This window comes from Heterocephalus glaber, unplaced genomic scaffold (assembly GCF_053883595.1).
Source record: "Heterocephalus glaber isolate CG9 unplaced genomic scaffold, H.glaber_assembly_v1.0 deba00000937, whole genome shotgun sequence".
NCBI lineage: Eukaryota > Metazoa > Chordata > Mammalia > Rodentia > Bathyergidae > Heterocephalus > Heterocephalus glaber.
In genome coordinates, this window is record NW_028258173.1 from 11,356,046 (window position 1) to 11,377,548 (window position 21,503).

The 21,503-nt window shown below is 39.2% G+C and overlaps 1 protein-coding gene across 1 annotated transcript; it reads right to left on the bottom strand.

Annotated features, from left to right (window-relative positions):
- Positions 1-10,754: 10,754 nt before the first annotated feature.
- On the bottom strand, positions 10,755-21,156 carry Kcnj2 (potassium inwardly rectifying channel subfamily J member 2). The gene is made up of 2 exons (XM_004860559.3): positions 20,979-21,156; positions 10,755-16,050 (listed from the first exon to the last, which is right to left on the bottom strand). The coding sequence occupies exon 2, from the start codon at positions 15,833-15,835 to the stop codon at positions 14,552-14,554; it is 1,284 nt and encodes a 427-aa protein (XP_004860616.1). The 5' UTR covers positions 15,836-16,050; positions 20,979-21,156; the 3' UTR covers positions 10,755-14,551.
- Between the last annotated feature and the right edge of the window lie 347 nt (positions 21,157-21,503).

Consider the following 21,503-nt stretch of genomic DNA (forward strand, 5'->3'; position numbering starts at 1 on the left):
AAGGCTAAAAAGTTCTAGCAGTATGATTTTCTTTAATACAGTTGTTAAATATATCAACTCAACCACTAAAATGAAAAACTTCAATGCATATTTATAAGTCAACATAAGGAAAAACAAAAGTAATTCAAGGCAATGAAGTATACAAGAAAAGAGAAAAATGCAAAGAAATGAAAAACATGTATGTGCTCATGGGAATTGAAAATCTTTTTCTCATAATTGGTATAAAAATTATATATAAAAATGATATAAAAGTAAAAATTTAGGGAGAGAAGGAGACAAAGTGAATCAGTATCAAGAAAACTAAAACAAAAATAAATAAATAAAAAACAGAAAACTAAAACAATATAATTATATATATGTGACAAAAATAATATAAGGTGAAAGCAAAAATTAAGTTATTTTATTTGATAAAGTTACAGAACTCCAATAAATTTTAACCATCATGAATCTGGATGCATCTAACTATAATGCATATCTGAACTATATACAGAAAGCAGGTGGCATTGGAAATACAGCCAACAACTCACCCCTTCATTGTCATGGTACAGAAATAAGCACAAACAGCCATGGCACTAGGCTGCACATAGTAATAAAAAGATTAAACAGATAAAAATAATTGAGGGTATTGCAAATTTGAGTTACATAACTAATAAGCATATAAATATTTAATGTGTGCACCTAATAGAGAGCATACTTTCATTTCAAAAATATTGACCATTATAAATATTAACCATTAAAATTTAAATAAACTAGTAGATTTCCTATTTTGTGACTACATTTCAACAGAACCACATATTTAAAATAAAAAGAAAGAGATAAACTCCTTCCTTAATAAATAAATAAATATCCAACTAATATTTTAAAACACTTTTCATAACAGATAGGTTACCACAGTCTACTTAGAAATATTTTTAAAAACCATGAGAATTCAGGATATAAAATTTGTGGATTTTGACAAAAACTGTACTCATGTGAACTTTTGTAGACCTGCATTCATTAAAAAACAAAAACTGGGAATTATCAACTATGTGTTAACAATATTGGATAGGACATGAAAAGGTCATATTTTCATTATAGGGAATATGCAAAAATTGCAAAAGAATTATGCATAAGGAAATGAGGCTCACACACAATCTTAAATTATTATTGTTTCCTCTCAGTAACTCTAAGTAATGGACAGTAAATCAAGCCAAATGCCCCCGAATTGTGTGATCTCACCAGTTTCAGGCTTATTTGCCCCCTCTGATCTTGCCCATGTCAATAGAGACTCTTGAAGAGTGAGGACTCTGGATGCCCTCACACAGTAAATTCAATTTTCCGAGTGTGTGCACAGGGAGTGTGTATGTATGTACAGGTGCTGTGTGTATGTGTGTGTGTGTGTGTGTATCTGTATGTGATATGGCGGAACTACAGGCAAAATGAAAGTTCTCATACTTCTTTATCAAGAACACTGCCTTCCTTTTAAAGGAGTCTTTTTTAAAAACTGTTTTCTTTTAACTGATTTTCCAGAAAGATTTCAGTGACACACAAATTTGATAAAGATAAGTCCTTCGAAACACAATGATGAAAACAGTGAGGGAGAATATATCTACAAAAAAAAAATGACAGTGACACAGTGCCCTGGAATCCACTGAGGGGAAATCTGTTTAGACACAGTGCAGGGAGGAGCTTTTCTTCTGCAGCTCGCCCTGATAGAGCCACTACCAAACCCCTGCCATCTGCAGGGACATTCTAGTTTGAACAGAAGTTCTGGGGAGGGCCAACCTCTTGGTCTTGGTAAATGGATATGCTTTGGGTCAATAAGGTCCTTTTACTCAGTGGAAGGCTCCTAATGCCTTTCTGCTTGGGCCATTGATCTTCATAGAATATAAGCAGGAAAGCTCCGCTCTTCTCCCAGAAAGAATGAGAATAAGAAACAACCAGCATGTCCACACAAGCTGAGAAATCCTATCCTGCTTGCCCCCTGAATAGAGTCCAATGCCCCAAGATAAAGGAAATCCACTCTGTAATCTGATAGGCTTGTTACCGAGCATTTTGCCAAGAACAACGCCTTCCGTTCACATAGTGTCAGAGTTCAGATGCGTGTGCTCCAACCTTAGAGATTCAAGGACAAAAAAGAAAAGCAAGAGCAACAAAGAAAAAAAACACATCTTGACATTCGATGTAACATGATGGGTAATGCTAGGGACTGTCTGAGCAAAGGTACAGAAGAGTGTTTGCATGTCTTGCACATACACTTTACTTGAGGTCTTTGGGCTTAATTGCTAAGATCAGAGCATAAATATAGAAATCTAAACTTAGATTACTCTAATTACTGTTCTTCTTCTCTCTCACTCCACTCATTGCACAGTACCTTGCAATCCCCTGTACCTATCATGTTTCCGGGCAACTGATGTTCGGTAAATCTTTTACAAACTGAGAAAAGCTTTTTTTGATGATCTAAATGTTTGGAATTTAGGATAAAGACCACTTCAAATGAAAAGACTGCTACTATAAATACCCAAATAACTAATATATAATTTACAAAGCACTTTTACGCAAACTATTACCTTTCAAATCTCACTAATTCTGTTTTCATTTTTATTTTCTTATGAGCCAACCAAGGCTCAAAATCCTCAAGTAATTTGTGGAAGCCAGCATGTTTGCATCCATTTGTTTGTAGAAAATGAACCAGATTACAAATAATGTTTCATGATATGGGCTGAAATACATGTTACACAGAAATAAAAATAGAGGAGAAGTCAAGTCTATTTCACAAAAACCATAGAAGCTTCTTTTGAGAATTTCTTAGAATGGAAGATTTCCTTAGAGAAAACATAGAAGTGAAATTGTGAGTATGCATACACACAAGCATATATACATGTAAATAAATGATCTTATGTAACATATATAATCACAATTTCACATTTTTGTGTCAACATTTGTGCTGTTAAAGATTTAACAAAAAGAATTCCATGAGTTGAAGGGGCTAAACTGGAGGTTAAGGCGGAGAACTGAAGAGAAAGAACATGTATTAGCACTCAAGAGTCCCCAAGATCTTGAAAATTAATGAGTAAGGGTTTCTTTTAAAAGTTAGAGGGTAAAATCAAGACATGATGCATCAAAGTAAAGATATATAGGGTTTCCAAAAGATAGAATGGAATCCTTACAAAAAACAAATTTATTTTCATACTTATAAAAACTGCTCGGTGGTTTCCTGGCACTAAGTGTGGGTCTGACATGGCAGGAATTTCCCAGGATGAGGACAATCATGGAAATAGCAAGTGCAAGACTGCATACCTTTATAACTATAAAAGAGAATTAGATAACCCCCCCAAAATCAAAGTTGAAACAAAAGATCGATTTCTAGACTTCTAAAACTTGACTGCAAGTGTACTCTGAATGTTCATTTCTGTAAGTAGGGAACTTTTATACTGAAGATGACAAAAAGTGAGGCCACTACTTGGCCTTGGAGTTGTTTGAATGAAGAAGCCCTGGCATGGGCAATGTTTTGGGCAAAGAGTGGGATCTAACCATACAATGTGATTCCCTCAGTGGAGTCCGATCCCCAGGGGAGTTGAAGGTGAGATGCTATCTTTGTTTGCTAACATCTAATAGTGAATTCACACAACTTCTCCTTATTCCAATCCCAAGCACAATGTAAAATGTACAGAGGGAAAATATACACCAAATGGAGTCCTCAGGCGTGTGATTCTCTCAATGTTCATGGTTTTCACTAAAAATGACTGTTTTGAGTCTACATATTAATCTCTCCATAGTTAAGTTGATTTTTAATATGCTGATGAAATCAGATTTCTGAGCCTAGATACTGAAACCAAACTTTAGACCACAGTAATTAAACTTTATGTCTCTGTCCATTTTGGTGGCACATTTTCTTTGGAAAATAAAAAGAACTTGTAGAAGTATAAAGCTGGCTATTTATAATAAAGGGGATCTCAGGAACCACATGGTCATTCATTTTGCTCAGCACCTGAAGGACTTTCTCCATGGAAATACAATCTGAAAGGTAAATCTGATGTTTTTCATGAAATACGTGCTGAGAGTCTCTCTTCCTACTTTCATATAAAATTTTCTAGAAAACTGACATTGCCTAAGAATGGATTTTAATAATATTTGAGAAAACCCAAAGACAAATTGAGTTCTTGCAGACTGGTGTGGGGTGAAAAGCAGAAACAAATCAGAAGCAAGAAAGACAAAACAAAACAACACCACAACCAATACATCTGAACACTTAGCCAGACAGAAGGCACTGCTGACATTTTGGGCTGTATTTCAGGAACCCTCTTTCTGTGGTTCTGGGCACAAACGTCAAGAAATTCTAGATTCATTAACATAAACATTTTCAATCTTAGACAGTGAAAGTTCTTTGGTTCCTTTTTTTTGCAAGCATTAGGCATTTAAGCCACGCAGCCAATCTAGTTTTGCAAATGGCACTAGCTGAACTAGCTATGATTTTTTACCTGCCGCCTGCCAACTCTCCTAAAGGGGAAAGTCCTTCCATATTTTATTCCTATAAAGAACTTATTTGCCTTGCAGGAAGACTGAGTCAAGGGCCTCACATCTAGTCGTCCAAATCAAGAGATCAAAGAGCAAATAAGCTGTATCCTTATTCAGCAGACACACCTTGTACCTTTGCATTTTCCATTTTAAGTAAATTCTATATTGCACACAATCTCATGTAAATCACTAACCAGGAAGTGGCAACCTAAAGATGTTTCAAATCATGCCAACATGCAGGTCCAGGATTGCCTTGCTCACTAGGAGGAAGGTGTACTGTTTTCTCCCAGCAAATTTAATTCATCAGCCCATTAGAAGGTGTGAAAAAATGACCCGCCAAATTCTGCACATTTCCCCCTCAGGTGAATATTGCAAAAAGTCTGCTTTTTTGAGGTTTCCCTACAAACACCCCCGTATTGTGAAATAAGCTATTATTGCAAGTAGCAACGGGATTTTTAAAAAACTCTTGTTGGTCTCTTCCACTAATTGCTCCTTTGGCATTCTCCTGTCCACTTCTTTTTATTACCCTATACAATTATCATAAACCTAGGGAATATTTTAGACCAGTGAGAGCCCCATGGCACAGCAATTTCCATTGGCCCTGGTGAGCCCATGTGACCCAGTGTGTCCGTACACTGGAAATAGACCCTGTTATCAGATGTCCAGTGTGAGACAAAAAATGAAATGCAGAAGAAACCCTGATTTCCTTATCTTGGCAAATCTGAGCCTCGTTTCAATTAAATAGCAAACTAAGCCTCTTTCTCGAATAGTTCAAATGTCTTCAGATGGAAAAGAGATGGGAGCTGCAGACAGAGGCAAAAGTACATACTGTATTTATAATCGAACATAGCTTTTTATATAATTACATCCCTGTGCACTTTTTATTTTTGGTTCTTAAAGTCACTCAGATGAAATTAAAGTATGCAGAGAAGGTGTTTCAATGCTTCTTCCAGTTTCTATGGCAACACTGGGACATCTTATTCAGCTGCCTCATTGACTATGAGTGTGCTTCAGTGGTGTTGGCTACAATTTTTAGTTGATTCTCAAAAAGGCAGGGAGAAGTTCCTCGTTGGTCTTATGGCCACCAGAAAAATACATTTCAGGACAGAAGAAAACCTCAGGCGTGTTTATTAACGTTTCCTTTGGTTGGTTATGAGTAGTTGCTCTCTGACAGTGCTTTTGTCAAGAGTGTTTTGCTAATGATTGTATACACTTACCTTTGAAATTTCTCTATTGATAAATAATCTGTTTTTGTGAATAAGTCCATGATGCAGCTATCTATGTATTTTTAAAGGAACTATTTAGTGAGACATTCTCTTTGTTCCAGGATCAAATAAAGAGTAGCTTAACTGGGGCTTTATATAGAGAACTATCGTAGCAAAGATTTTAAAAATACAAGTCAAATGAAATTATAAAGTAGAGATTTGTTTCATTTGTTGGGCACGAGTGAACTCAAACACTTACCCAAGTGTTGTCCTTTGGCCCTTACGCCAGGACTGAGGAGGTGCAGAGGCAAAGATGATCCCCAGAACTAATCAAACCAGAATCTAGGGGCAGAGCAGCCACTTAGTATGAAAAAGGGAGAGGACAGGTCCACAAGATCAAAATCAACTTAAACTTTCAGAATAAGCACTTCCAAATTTTAGGGTGAATGTTATGTTAAGTTACCACGTTTTAATATCCAATAGCTCTGTTGTGATTTTATTGAGAGTTATTTCTAAATAGTACTACAATACTAACAAAAATAGAGTGCCTGGCACATAAGAGAGACATAAAAATATGTGAAAGGAAAGAAGGAGGTGGGAAGGGAGGGAAACAAAAAAAGAGAAGCAGAATGGGAAGAAGGAAGGAAGGAAGGAAGGAAGGAAGGAAGGGAGGGAGGGTATATAACAGACCTTTAAAAATTACTATGCGAAAAATTGATTAAACGTAAAGTTTCTGGAGAGAGGTTTAGAGAAGAAGGAAGTGGTATATATTATTACATTTTAAAGATTTACACTTTCTAAATTTAAGAAATTATGAAGTTGAGAAAAAGAAATTTGCCTCATTAAGGTTACATATTAGCATGAATATTTTTGATAATATTTATCTAGAATTCAAAGGTAAAAATCAAAAGCAAAGGCAAAACTTATCATCATGAAGTAGGAGGAGAGGTGGGGTTTTATGTTGGGCATTTTTGTTTTTAGGCTGCATCAATTTATTTATAAACTTGTGAGATGTCCTTCAAAGCCATCCTATCAGAAGGCTGGTTACTTAATCTAAATCTACTTCCTTTGTACAGCACAATTTTTAGGGCCTGCTGGGCCATTTTGGGATCTACCATAATCATGGACAATTAAACAAATTATCCTTCTGCAAGTTCTACATGATCATACATTAGTTATTTTGTGCAAAATGATATTTTCCTTGTTCTTCGGTGTTTGTATTTTTTCAGACAGAGTCTTGCAATGCAGCTCAACCTGGCCTTGAATTCACACTGTAGCCCAGGTTGGCCTCGAACTTGAAGCAATCCTCCTGTCACAGCTTTTCGAGTGCTGGGATTACAGGGGTGCACCATCACACTTGGCTTGATATTTGCAATATTGATTATCCATATTTGTCATTAAAATAGAATTCCTCCTGACTTCTGGGCTCCTTTTTAATAGTAAAATTTAACTCAAAATTTTAAAAATTGCCACAATTAAAATATTCAAGTGATATATGCTGTACCCAATTCCCAGTAAGGTGTTACATAAGTATTTGAATCCACAGTGACAACCTAGAAAAAGAAATAATTCATTTTCTAAGGACAAGAACTGTATGCCTATCTGTGCAGTGGTTAAAGCCCAAATTCTCAGTGATTGGAAATTATTATTTTATATGTATTTTTCCTATCTAAAATGCATCTACTTTTCTTACTTTTGGGCAAAACAAATGCACAACTGTACTGACCACTTCCCTAACTTTGATCTAATAAAAAAAGTCCATATAGAAAATGTAAGTACCCAGCTTAAAATGTAAGAATTCTTTCAAAAAGTGTTAGATGACTTGAATAGAATTCTCTAGAAGTCAAATGTTTTAACAGTCTCAAGCTCTCAGAATATCATCTCAACCCTGAAATCAAAAGATCCCTGAAAGTGAGTATTGTCACCATAAAATTCTTATGTTGAGCCAGGTCATTTCTATTCTAACAGTATTATCTGTCTGCATGGTATTCTGTTGTTAAACAGAAGTATTTGATGAGTCTCACCAATAATCTCTACTATATATTCTATGATATGATGATCTATGATATGCTATCAATGGTGTATCATATATGATATAATCTAGAGCACAGTCTATTAATCTGATTTCTTTCACACAGTGAGTCAGAAAAGCAAAAATGTAAATGGTGCTAGATTTTTGGCAGTGGAAAAAAATACCATCCAAGGCTTTCATGATAAATAAGAAATTTAGAATACATATACATGCCACCTGGAAGTGATACACATTACCTTCAGTCACCCAAGTTAGCTTTAATGAATTTATATCATCTTTAAAATAATGCTTAGAATTGTAACTTAAGGAAACCCTTCCTCCAAAACAATGAATGCCCTTGAGGCAACAAATTTATTTGGAGACAGCCACTTATGTGTAAAATTATTCACCATTATTATTGTTGGTATTTAGGAAAGCTCATGTGCAGAAGGTGGCACACCTTGCTTCATGCCCCTCTCCACATCTTTCTTAACTGTAACTCCGACTCCTCACCCTAACTACTCTACACCTCCAGCTTCAAAAATAGGATGACTGATTCCACCCTGGTTGCTTCATCTTTCCAGTTTTAGCACTAAAGGTCCTTCACCCTGGGAATCCCTCATGTGCAAGCAAATCAGGACAGTTGAACATCTTATTCCAGAGCCAGAGGCTCTGATAGTCTTATTCCTCCTCATAGAGATTGCCCTGTGATTATGAAAATCTTTTTGAGTCAATATAACAGCCCTCAGACAGTGGCTGTAATCATGAGACCATTAGGCTCCTTGCTCTGAACAATTTTGAAAAAAAAAAGGTTCTGAGATCTTGAAATATGCTAATCGTGGACTTGGCTCATTGCTTTTTAAAAACTTCATAGAATTCGCCTTCCTTCTTGTATATATGTATGCAGTTAAATTGCGGGAAACAAAGCCAATTGATTTAATAGGTTTGCTAGCCACACAGTGGACAGTCCTAAAACAAAAAGGAATTTTGTTCTTTGCAAGTGTTATCTGAGGAAAAGCTGCTTAAGAAGGCTGGAGTTTGGAAGCCTTGCTTGGCTGTCAATCTAAAAGAAGTCCTCCCTGGCAGGAAAATAAGTTCCAGGAGGGATTTCGTTTTGTATATAGATTTAATAAAACAAAAATAAAAACATAGGCGAGGCCTGTAGAGCAGTCCACCTGGCTTTGCCAAGCTAGGCAGAAAGCTTAATGGTCAGAAAGCAAGAGGATCCTGTTACACCTTTGCCTGTGGTGGCAGGAAAGCCGGGAGCAGGGGGAGTTTAGGAGCCTGCAGTTTGGTTAGTAACAGAGCTTTGTGGTTTTGCCTGGAGACAGGTCTAAGCAATTCCTAGTTCACTGAAATTAATCTGAAGCTCCCATTTACCCAAATCCCACAACCAATGTTTAGGTTTGTAATTATTCTACCCCTCGAGAGTTGTTCTTGCTCTCCAAATACTAAATGGAGAATCGAGCTGCGGGTTAGAAAGAGGCCAGGATTCTGAGCTCCTTCCTGCTTTCCTGTGTGAGGAAAGAAAAGAGCACATTTTCGTCACTGGGGAGAGCAAAAGCAAAAGCACAGGCAGAAAGGCCCTGGATGAAATGCTGTCACTTTACCACACTTGCCTGCGAGGGAGGGAATGCATCAGAGGAGACAGGTGACAAAGCCAGTCCAGTGGGGACAGGTGGGGTTAAACTTCTGCTCTGTCCAAGACCTCTTGGCTGAATCCTCTGGACAGGGGCTTCTCTGGGGTTCCCTTTTCCCGTTCCTTAAATGTGGAAGATAACAGAGCCATGGAGTTGCTGTTGAGACTGAAGATAGCAAGGGTGAAGGGAAGGAAGGAAGAAGGGAGGGGAGGTAAAGAGATTTAAGAGGAGTCTTCTCCACGTACCAAATATCCACAGTGAATGTAAACATATGTGGAAAACATGAGCTAATAATAATAACAATAATAATAACCAACAATAATAGTGAAAATGGGAAATGTGGTCTAGAGATGGAAGGAGGAAGATGGAAGGGAAAAGGAATAAAAAGAATTAAGATATGTTAAGGACATGTACCTACTCGCTAAGATGAATGTGAACTTCCACTACTACAAAATAAAAAAGATTCAATCATTTAATATGGAGAAATAACTTAAAACCGTGTTTGAAACGTTCCTATGCGTATTTTGAAAAGAAAATTTATTAAGGAGAAAATCGTATTTCAAAAAGCAAATTTCCTCAGTTATTTCCCACTGGCAAAAGCACTATTCCAAATTTGCTAGAGGAAGTGGCATTTTCTCCCAGTCCACATATCCTTTATAATTTTGTGTCCCGAGACGATATATACCTTGGTGACACCCTGAGTTTGGAAACTAAAAAAACCTGAATTCTAGTACTATCTCAGTAATTCATTAACTTCAAAATTCAGTCTCAGTTTTCTCACATGTAGCAGCAGTTTACAAATGATAGGCTGAAAACCAAATTGGACCCGCTGCCTGGAGTTATGATGTTTTGTGTGTTTTCATGTTGTTTGTGACTGTTGTCGAGCTACAGGGGCATATTTGCTTACTTCAGACTAAAACTGGTCCACAAAGCTAAAAGTATTTACCCTCTGGCCCTATGTTCCCTATTTTCCAAGCCTTGGTCCTCAAGAAGAGAATAATAATGCTCTGACCTATTTTGGGGGAAAAAATGAATAAAACAATATACAAGCCAGAACCTACATACTATCAAGGTTCAATAGAGAATAACTGTTATTATTACATAGAGAATTGAAATCTAACCCTAATACTATTTATGTTAGTTTTGTTTGGTTGATTTTGGTCTTTTCTATTCTCTTTCTACCTAGACCATTCTGTCCAAAAACAAAATATGAGCTTGACTTCCTTTAACTTGGATTAAACTAATCTGCCACTCCATTGCACCTGTGCGATCAGGCAATTTCTATGACCCTATTCATCCAGACTATCAGGGGTTTTGTGCTATTGTTTGGGAACATTTGCTTTGTATTTCAGTAGTATTTCCAGAGTAATTAGACAGTGGAACAGACAATTCTTGCACAAATTCATTTTTAATTTTTTATTTAGAAATAATAAAATAAGACATAATATATAAAAATATGTACAATCCATGGTTTGTGCAGTACAATAGGAAGACTGTAGATACAAAAAGATGGCAAATGGGAAAATAATGACTAACATGATTGTCCAAGGCCAAAATTTTTCAACTCATTGGAGCCCAGAGCTGAAACCTCACGATACTAAAGAAATTCTAGTTTGCTGAAGGTTGTGGGTGGGGACACGACTATACAACACTTTTAATTTCCCCCCTTGACATTATTAGACACAGAGTGGAAAAGAACTCACCCTACTCAGGACAAGCGCTTTTGCCTTTATAAATTGGCTTATTAAAAAATATAAACTCTCATTTATTATTTGCAAGAGGAGCATGATTTGGGGGACAGAGCTCTTCAAATACACACTGAGATTTGGGGTGGGAGTATGCAGGGAAGAAAGGAAATGAAAGGAAGAAATGCACTAATAGAACAAAAACCAAGTAAAACAAACTTCCTGTAGGAATTTGGAAATGACTACAGTGCTATAGTGACATCCTTAAAATGTCTGATTCAAGTATACTCTTAGAGGGATAGAAAACTATTCCTTTCTCAATAATCAAAATAGAATTCACTTTGTCTACCTCTTATTTAAAAATAGAATAACCAGGAATCTACACCCCCCCCAAATATAATGCCCATCCAGATATGGGCAAACATTCTTTAAAAGGGAATATATCCTAAGGAAATTCAACAGGGATTTGCTTGCAATAGAGAAGCAACACGCATCTGGGAATCCACCCCAGATATTCAAGGTGAGTCCCTTCCATCTGCATTCTAGTGACAGGTTTGCACTAGTTAAGGAGACCCAGTCAATAAGGACAACTATTTTGAAGGTAAAATGCAGCAGTAAATGCTGTGCATTACCTGTGTCTTGGCTCTTAACAATAACAACAACAACAACAACAACAACAACAAAACAGCCATTTAAAGCTTGTAACTTTTAAAATGCTAGTAACTATGAAAAGCTTTCAAATGAACAGTCCATGCTGAAATAAATAACAGAAGAACATAGCAATTACGAACCTTATAAGGCTGGTAAATATTTGCTAAAACCATGCTAACCGGTAGCATATAGGTACTAGCTTTCAGAAATTGCTGCACTGAAATTATACTTTCTATGGCAATTTTTTTTTTTGCTTTACACATTTCTATTTACATTTGGCTTTAAATATGAAAATATCTGATAAACTTTATAAAATGTACACTTTAAAAACATAGCTTCTGCAAAATTCTCTTGAAAAAAAAAAACAAAACAAACCTGTGCACCAGAAATTTTAGATTTTATTTTCTCTTTTTCAGAAATAAGTTGAAAGATTTCCCTCTCTCTTTCTTGTCCTTTTACCCACCCCCTTCACATATCTCAAGTCTTTTTACGTGGTAGCACTGTGTGTTTGGGGGGAGGGCCTTCTGGGTCATCACCCCCATTCTCCCCTGCATCTTCATTTAATTTACATGTCACTCAATACTCTTTGGTTTGATTATTTCCCTTTGCAGAACATCATAATAGCAGCAGCTGAAGCTCTCAATAGCCTCTCACTGTCAAGGGTCAAATTATTGTCTGTTCTATAAATTCTCTCATCCCCATTTCCTCCAACTCTTCAAACAACTTCCCAAACCTGCTTTTAAATTTGGATTTTAAATAATATCCACTTGCTTAACCTCTCTTTCTTGGTTTCAGTGAAAATAACCTGTGGATTTCAAATCCATCAATATGGAAGGCTGCAAACAGCAGAATCGGTCATATTTCTGCAGGCATTGCATTCATATATGGCTGTTCAAAAACCAGAGACCATTCCAAACATCAATTTACAAAGTACAGGATTCTAGAACAAGTTGTTTTTTAATGGCATATCAGGATATAATACCACAAGAGAGTTGATTTTGAGAATCCAATTAAAAAGAAAAGTCAGCAACCCCAGAATTCACAAATAGGGAACTTTAAACCAAAAGAAGAGTTCCATTATTGAGCTGGGGAAGAGGAGTAGTTTCTAGCAAGGCAGATAGCTAGGCAGGAGAGGTGTCTGGAAAACAGGGTCCCGGGACTCTGCTCTAGGGCTCCACAAAAAACAATGCTTTGGCTCACAGTGGTCATACATATGCACACCGAGAGGGAAATACCCCTTTGGGGGTATTATTGCATTTACTTGCAATCATCTTGCATGATTATATGACAATCTTTGATCCTAAAATACTGAGATATTCTCATTTCTGCCCTCTCCAATAAAAAGAGGCAATTTTCCTCTCTCTTGTGGATGAATACTTAAGCTAAAGTGTTGCATGGGAGAGGCTCGTCTGTAACTCCCTGCTACTCTGTATCATCATCTGTAGCTTGCTCCCACACTGCAGGTCTCCCTCCAGACAGGCTGATCTGAGAAAATACCCAAAAGGCCAGGCATGGTGTCTTTTCTAAGGTGATGCCAAGCTAAAAATGTCCTGACAGTCAAGGCCATGAATTGAGCCACAACTGTTTAACTACTGCTGTTTCATGCTGGACGGCTCCTTTCGGAGGATTCCAGAATGCAGGCAAAGTCCAACTGAGATCTTATCTTATGGAATAAGTGTTGGAATGTGCAAAAAAGGGAAAAGTCCAGACAAATCTAAGAGTTTATCATCATTGCTTGCTTTATGTATTCACCTGGGCAGCACTACCTACAGCAGGAAAGAAAAGGTATGGATACTGTGTGGATGTGGGTGAATTGTACCTTCCATTTCTTCTTCCTCTTCCAGTAAGAAGGGTACATGAAAAAGACAAAGTTTAAAAAGCACTACCCTTACTAGACTCTGTTTTGATGCTCAGTTTTCTGAATAAGGTGCAAAATGAACAGGCATTTCAAGGTTTTGCTGAGGTTCAAAGTTATTGTCTCTTGATTTCAAGGCAACCGGTGGGGCTTTCTTTTCTTTTTAGTATAAGCTCCATTGTGCAAAAATGTGCATTATCTTTGGTATTCACTTTAGGTAGTCTAACTTAAAATTTGAGATAACCCATTAATATCCTGGAGAGAAAGGAAAATAAAACCCAAAAAACTCAGAGGCTACCATTTGGCTAGTGTTACATAATGCCCTTATGTAACCAAAGAGAGAAAAAGAGAGGGGAGAGAGAGAGAGGGAGAGAGAGACAGAGAGAGAGAGAGAGAGAGAGAGAGAGAGAGAGAGAGAGAGAGAGAGAGAAATCAATTGTAGCAAACAAATTACTGGCCTCAGAAAATCAGGCTCTCATTTTGGCAGTTAATAGCCAAATACTTGCCACTCGCAGTGCAACATGAGCTTTCAGCAAAGTTCAACACTGACTTTTAAATTACATAAAAGAAAACCTACACTGCAACAAAAATACAATTTGTGTTCATGTAGTTAGCAGCTTTTCAAACATGAAGGCAAAGTCTTGCCTTTGTTATGCCATTAAAAACATTCTTGTTCCCTAAAGAGAAGCGTCCTGGATAAGTCAAATACCCAACCGAGGCTTGCCTGCAAATTCAAGTTTTGTAAAAACACAAAACAATACATTAAAAACCCATAACTTAGTCTATAACGTATATGTGCCACTGAGTCACGCTGAGGCCTGTGGAGTCCTTCACTTCAATCATCGGGCTAACACTCTTTCTCGAAATCACTTGTGCTAGCCTCAGTCCCCTGTGGCCACCTGCCTTGCCCCACCTCCTGACCAGTACCGTCGTCTGTGTAACTGTTTCGGGCCTCTGAGCAACAGACTGTGTAGATAAGCAAATATTCCAGAGAACGAACTGCTCAGTCATATCTCCGACTCTCGCCGTAAGGGCCTGGGCTCTAGAGGTACACTTGCCTGGTTGTGAAGGTCAAGGTCAGGGGGTGTGTCTGTACTGGTGCTTTCTGGAACTCCATTTTCACTGTCGTCTTCCTCTTTGCTTCTGAGGGCAACTTCATTTTCATAGCAAAATGAATTAGCATTGGAGAGGATATATTTCTTTTCTGCTAAGTCTCTGGCACTACAAAGGGGAGTGTTGGGTACTTCATAAGTTTTATGAAATCTGGAATAGTCCACTTTGTAGTAGTGCTTCTCCTCAAAGAGCACTGGCTCATAGCGGTGGCCCCAAAGGATCTCGTTGGCCAGATAAGAGCTACGGCACTGTGTTGTCATGGCAGTGGCTTCTACCATGCCTTCTAGTATCACAACAATTTCAAAGTCTGCATTGTCAATGTCCTGCTTACTCAAATCATATAAAGGGCTGTCTTCATCTATTTCATGGACAATAGTGATGGGAGACACCAGAAATATACGGTCAATTCCACTGTCAAAGCCAACGTTGATGTCTATTTGATCCAGGGGGATATACTCCCCTTCAGAAGTAATTCTAGATTTGAGGAGCTGCGCTCGAACATGAGCTTCTACCAAGTGGCTTTTCCGAAGATTGCCTACTCGCCACATCAAACACAGCTTGCCGTCTCTCATGGCAATCACAGCATTGTGACTGAAGACAAGAGTCTCATTTCTCTTCTTTGGCTTTGCCATCTTTGCCATGACTGCACCGATGATAAAAGCATCAATAATGCAGCCCACGATCGACTGGAACACTACCATGAAAACAGCAATCGGGCATTCATCCGTGACACACCGGAAGCCATAGCCTATGGTTGTCTGGGTCTCAATGGAGAAAAGGAAGGCGGCTGTGAAGCTGTTGACCTCAGATACACAAGCTTTGCTCTCCTTCGATGCATCTAGATCTCCATGGAGCAAAGCTATCAACCAAAATACACAGCCAAAAAACAGCCAGGAGAGAACAAAAGCCAGGCAGAAGATAACCAGCATCCACCGCCAGCGAATGTCCACACACGTGGTGAAGATGTCAGCGAGGTACCGTTGTCCCTTCTCCCCGACGTTGACGAACTGAACGTTGCAGTGGCCATCTTTCTTCACAAAGCGGCTCCTGCACTGCTGTCGAGTGTGAACTTTACTCTTCCCATTCCCAAAGCCATTGGCAACAGCCATGGTGGCCAACTTCATGCCATCTTCTTCTGAAGAGACAATGCTATAGCGGTTGGTTCGCACACTGCCCATCGCTTCTGCTGGGGATGCCAGTGCTTCTGCTTTGGAAAACAGTCTGAGTTTTTGCAAAACCCTTTGGAGAAACAGTTTTGAATGTTCAGTGAGGACACGCACACACAAAAATGAGGAGAAATAGGTGTCTCCAGGAGCCTTGTGATTCTACCAAGGTTGGTCTACTGACATGCAGAGCTACCTTAGTAACTCAGCTGACATCCAGAAAATATGTCCTGCAAGAAAAGAGATTTGGGAATTATAAAAGAAGTAATTTTTAGTGGAGTCCTACTGTTTTAGCCAACAGATCCTATCCTAAGAAAAACACAGAATCAAATATAAATGTGCTTTTCATTGAATTGCATTGAATTGAATGTCTTTGTCACCTAGAAAGATTTTTTTTAAATTTTATTTAAAAGCGTACAGGTGTTAAACGTAGACAAGTTATCTGTGCTAATCATTCAACCAAAATTTGAGGTCCCTTTTTCTTTCCTTTTCTTTTTCCCACTGATCTAGAATATTTCATTTTCCAGGTCTGGCTCTTAGCTCCACTCTCCTCTTTTGCTTTCCCGGCTTGCTTCTTTCTCAAGTTACTAAACAGGAGAATGACTTTCTGATTTTAAGAACTGCCACAGAGCTTTTAGAACTAGGACATGTCTAGACCACATTTCATATGAGTGCAGCACTGAGCTTAACTGAGTTACACATGCATCTCAGGAGAGTGTTGGAGCCCTTGATGACAAGGTTGACAGCAGGAAACCTATACTATTTTGTTTCAGTGATATAACTGAGCACACAGCCTTTAAAATGGTCTGGAATGGATCCTTACTTCTGGATACCGTTTGGACTTGCTCCATTACTCTGCACACCGTAAACAGCCACTGTGCAGAACTGTCTGATACCATCTCTGTTAGTGCAAGTGATTCTGACTTGAAGACACAGATTTGCTCTGGGGGATAGGGAGCAATTCTGTTGCCTAGGAATAAGAGCCCTGAAATTCTCCAGAGATGGGATTGCCATGTGTAATGACAGACTAGGAAGTAAGCACCTTTGTGCCAAAGGACCAGGTCTTTAGCAGATTTAGAGAAGGCCGTAACTCATTCTATGTGGGTCCAATGCTGTGTTCCTTCAAACAGAGACAACTTTGTAATCACAATAGCTCATAAATGACAGTCAGGTTACTTTCACTTCAAGCCCGGTTGTTTGCCATAGGTTCCTATGGAGAAGGCACTCACCTTCACATAACATGAGCAAACAGCAGTTTGCAGTCTTCTCTTATTGCCTCATTCTCCCCTAGGTAAAAAACTATCTACTTGCTTAAACTTTCCATCTTGGCTAAAAAGAAACTATTTTTCCCTTGTCTAACAAAAGCCTGTGAGAAAATCGATGCATGTGTTTTCCTTGTCAAATGTTTATTAACAAAGCTAATATAGCCTAGAACTAAAATGATTCTCAACTTTCCAAACAATCAAATTCACTTCTTGCATTTAAGGTGGGACAATGAGCAACACAGAGGAAGAATCAGAAATCTGTTGAAGCTCTGATTATGGAAACACCACTTCTTCTTTCTCCCCAAAGTCACATGAAGGACAAACAGGTAGCAGACCCATGCTCAGCCACGCTAGCTGCAAACAAATAAAGCAACTACTTGTCCCGTTTTCGTGCATCCCTTTAAAAAGAGGGAAAGTGCATTGTCTCTGGAAATGGCTTGTTACAATCTCTCGACTTCTTCTTCTATATCCAAGTTATTATGCAAGAATGTGCCCCAACACATTTTTCCTGAGATTAGTCATCTGTGAAAATTGCAATGTGTGTTACATTTTGGCAGCTTTTGACACCTAAATGATGCCCGATTTGAAAGTGCCTTTGAATTACTTTATAAAAAGAAGTTACTGTGCTTTCTCAACCTTCCACCTGCTCAATGTTTTGTCTGCCTTGCTATGAAGTTTGCACTTGGACAAAAGAAAAAAGAATCTTATTCTTCAGGGTTCTAGATCCTGGACATGGAAAGAATTTTTTTAACAATGATTTCAGCTTTTTTGGCTTACATGAAACAGTCAAGCACTTCTACACAGAGACAGACACAGCAAGAAAATACCAAATGCAGGTGTATTTTACCAAATGAGTGGGAGCTTTTGAAAATAATGCTTATATCTTTGAAATCTGATTGATTTTGGAAACTCTTATTATAAGCTGACACCAGGAAATTTCATTTTTATGATTCAAAACAATCCTCTCATCAGTTACCATTAGGGGCCACGAGCATACAGTCTCAAATGCTTGGAACTTATTTCTGCATCATTTCTAGATTAAAACGTAACAACCATATGAAAACTAAAGGCTGAATTATGGCTTTCCAAAAATCTTGACCCCAGGACATTTGTTTGAATTCCACAAATCACACAATACCAGCTTCCTATGAATAGTTTTCCGCATTTAGAACCGTGAAAATAGCCTGTATTGAGTGACTATTATTGTCTTATTTCCAATGCTAATGACAGAATTTGTTCCACATGTGGAGCATCATTTAGAAATTTTACCATTTTTCCTGGAAAAGGAAAAAGAGGATTTTTTTTTTTTTGGCAAAATAGAAACTTTTGTCACTTCAAACAGATATGCCCCTAAACAGATTTGTGTGTGTATAGGTGCCCACACATTATGTGTATTAAGACTTTTGTGGAGTTGGTGTTATAGCAAAAGTCTAGAACTTGCCAAATTCTGATAAGGTAATGTGTAGGCACATTACCTTATCATCCACCACAAAGATCACCTTCGCCGTTAACCTGCCACATGTCCTGAGGATTTAGACAAGAAAATTTCTTCTCCCATTCTTCTCTCACTAGAAATGACCATTTCATGAACATCTGGATAAAGCTTTTATATAAAAAAAGAAGCTCCCATGCCACTTTATTCCCAATAATATTTGGACAAAGAGTTGATTAAGAAGAGATGAGAATAGTAAATGATCTGGGACTTTTTGATAACTGTTGCTCTGAAGTGGTATTTGATTTGATGAACGATGTATAAATTCCTCTTTCAGCCCAAATATTTAAGGGCCTGGATGTAAACTCAGTGGACATAGATAATCATTTTACCCAGGTCATAACCACTGATGTAAAAAGTATTTCTGGGAAATTGAAAGGCTACATGTGCTGCTGTTCATGTTAAGACTATTTATAGACTGAGCCAAAATTAAGCATAAGCAATGGAAAAAAATAGTTCAGTGCTTCAATCTTAGGTAGATGTTGAGGGAGAGAGAGCGCGGTGGACAAATACAAGGTCAAGGAGATCACATGGTACAAATAGGGTCATCTAAATCGATTTTACTATATACGGGATAATTCCAATGGGCCATATGAAAAATTGGAATGAAGAATAATAAGAATAACTTGGGTCTCATACTATGGTCTTGGTATGCAGTGAATAAGAAAGTTTCTGACTAAGAAAAGGAAATAGCAAAAGTGTACTGGGCTGAGAGAGGTCTGCTAATGAGTGTTTAGAGCAGCTATTCCCCAGCTGACGCCATATAGACCAGCTTGAGTGTGCTCTGGGCACAAGTTGCTACGTGAGCACAACTGCTAGCAAAGCAACCTCTTGGAAGCTCAGTAAACAGAAGGGGGAGGAGAAGGGGAAAACAGAAGGGGGGAACACCCATCCATCCACGTGAGCATGGTCTCTAACCTTCATGCTCCAGAATGCACACAGCAATGCTTAATATTTGCATATGCTCAAAAAGCACATTTGGTAAACAACAATATATATATATATATATTTTTTTTTAACTCAGAAATTGTGGCACAGTTCAGGTAAAGATGCGGACAATCTTTCAGACTATTCAAAAGTCATACAAGGACTCTCCAGCTAGCCAGAGATTCTACAACTAGAAAGACTGAAGGATGTAGAGAGATTACGTTCTTTAAAATAAAAAAAAAAATTCCCAAGAGTGTAAAACAAGTATTCCTTAAGAACACCAATAGTATAAAAAATTAAGTGCCACCAAAATATGAGGGGAAGGGGCAGAAAGTAAAATGACCTTGACCTCAACCCCACCATACATGAAGTAACAGCTCTCCCTCCTGAGCATCAGGATTATTCTGGACCTTGGCAAATATAGATAAAACATTTGGAAAGGTAAAGGAAGACGTTAACAAGTGTAAAGTGGATATACAACAGCGGTTACCAAGAGCAAATCTGTCAGCATGTTGGTTATTAATGTGAACAGAAAACAATATGCATTCTTTGCATATCACAACAGGTTTTCAAACAACACCTTATTTCCTAACAGGTACATTCTGAGTTTATGTAAATCTAAAATTCACAGCCTCATCTTAGTTACTGTGCTACTCGTTGGCTGACCCTCACAGACACCGAACTACCCATTTTCTATCTCTATTTTTTTCAACTGTCATGGTGAATTCAAGTTATGATGCAATCTTTTTATGTTTGCAGAATCCAGTCGTTTTGTTTCTTTGCTTCCCTAAAACCACCGCTATCTTCAAGCTGGGCATTTACACCATGATTACTAAGAATAACAAATCGCTTAGGCCAGAGACATATCATGTGAAAGTTTTGCGGTCTTCAGGCTGAAATCCAATTCGGGCTCCTGCTCCTTCCCCAGAGAAATAACTTTGAGATGTTCACTCTGTTTGGAACTGGAAGCTATACTTGAAGCCACGACCACCCCCACTCCCCAGCCAAGACTGAGGGATCTAGAAGAGTGCTGAGCCCCAAGCTTTGCCAAGATCTGAGACCGAGGCTCCGCTCGCACCTCCCACCGCCCACCACCACCTTTCTTCGGCCCCCTCCGAAGGAGAATCAAGACAGCCTCTTGCCCTTGCCTCCAAACCCTGTATCTCGCTACAGCTGGTGCATTGGAAGTTATGAGCACAAACAGATGCTGCAGCGAAATCTGTTTCTGTTGCTCAACTGTTCCAAGCGTGTCTCAGTATTTTTAGCTCTTGAGGATGTTCTGGGGCGCACACAAACTGCATAGACACGAGCTAGGACTCCGAACCGTGAGACAGCGCTACAGGAGCATGACAGCTGGGCACCTCTGGAGCAGCAGGGCCAGGGCAGGGCAGGGAACGGTGGCCCGAGTCCCCTCCCCGGGACACACGGCCAGCGAGAGGAAAGGAGGGCAGAAAACGCACACAGCAGTCCTTACCTGTTGCTGGCACAGGAGCATGGAGACATGGAGTGGAAGTGGGAGGTACCGAGGCATGTGAGATCCAGTGGATTGTAAAGTGAGTGACCCGAAGCAAAGCAGAATCCCCAAGACCCAGCCTGCCGGCGCCGGGAAGGCTGCGCGCTGCCAGGCGCTCCAGTGCGCTCTGCAATATCCTGGGCTCTTTTGAGGCGGTCCACGCGATACCGGCCCTGCCGGCTCCGCCCCCGGGCCGCTGCCGGCCAATCGCAGCCCGCGAGGAGGGGAGGATGCTTCACCCGCGGCCCCAGCAGCTGCCAGCGGAGGGAACCTGCCGCCGCTTCCTCCTCCACCCTGGGAGCCCGTTCGGGGAGTCCGGCCGGGCAGGAGAGGAGGAAGTTGCAGCCGGGTAGGGAAAGCAGCAGGTGGGAAGCTCCGCGGCCGGGTTCTGCGTGCAGCCTCTGCAAAGCCTGGCCAAAGCTTCCTACCCCTCGCTGAGCCCACTTTCCGGTTCCCCTCCTGGGGGGCCGTTGTGCGGTGCCGGCG

Bases quoted from the DNA above. Each gene is read 5' to 3' on its own strand.
- Kcnj2 (XM_004860559.3), bottom strand. From the start codon at position 15,835: ATGGGCAGTGTGCGAACCAACCGCTATAGCATTGTCTCTTCAGAAGAA.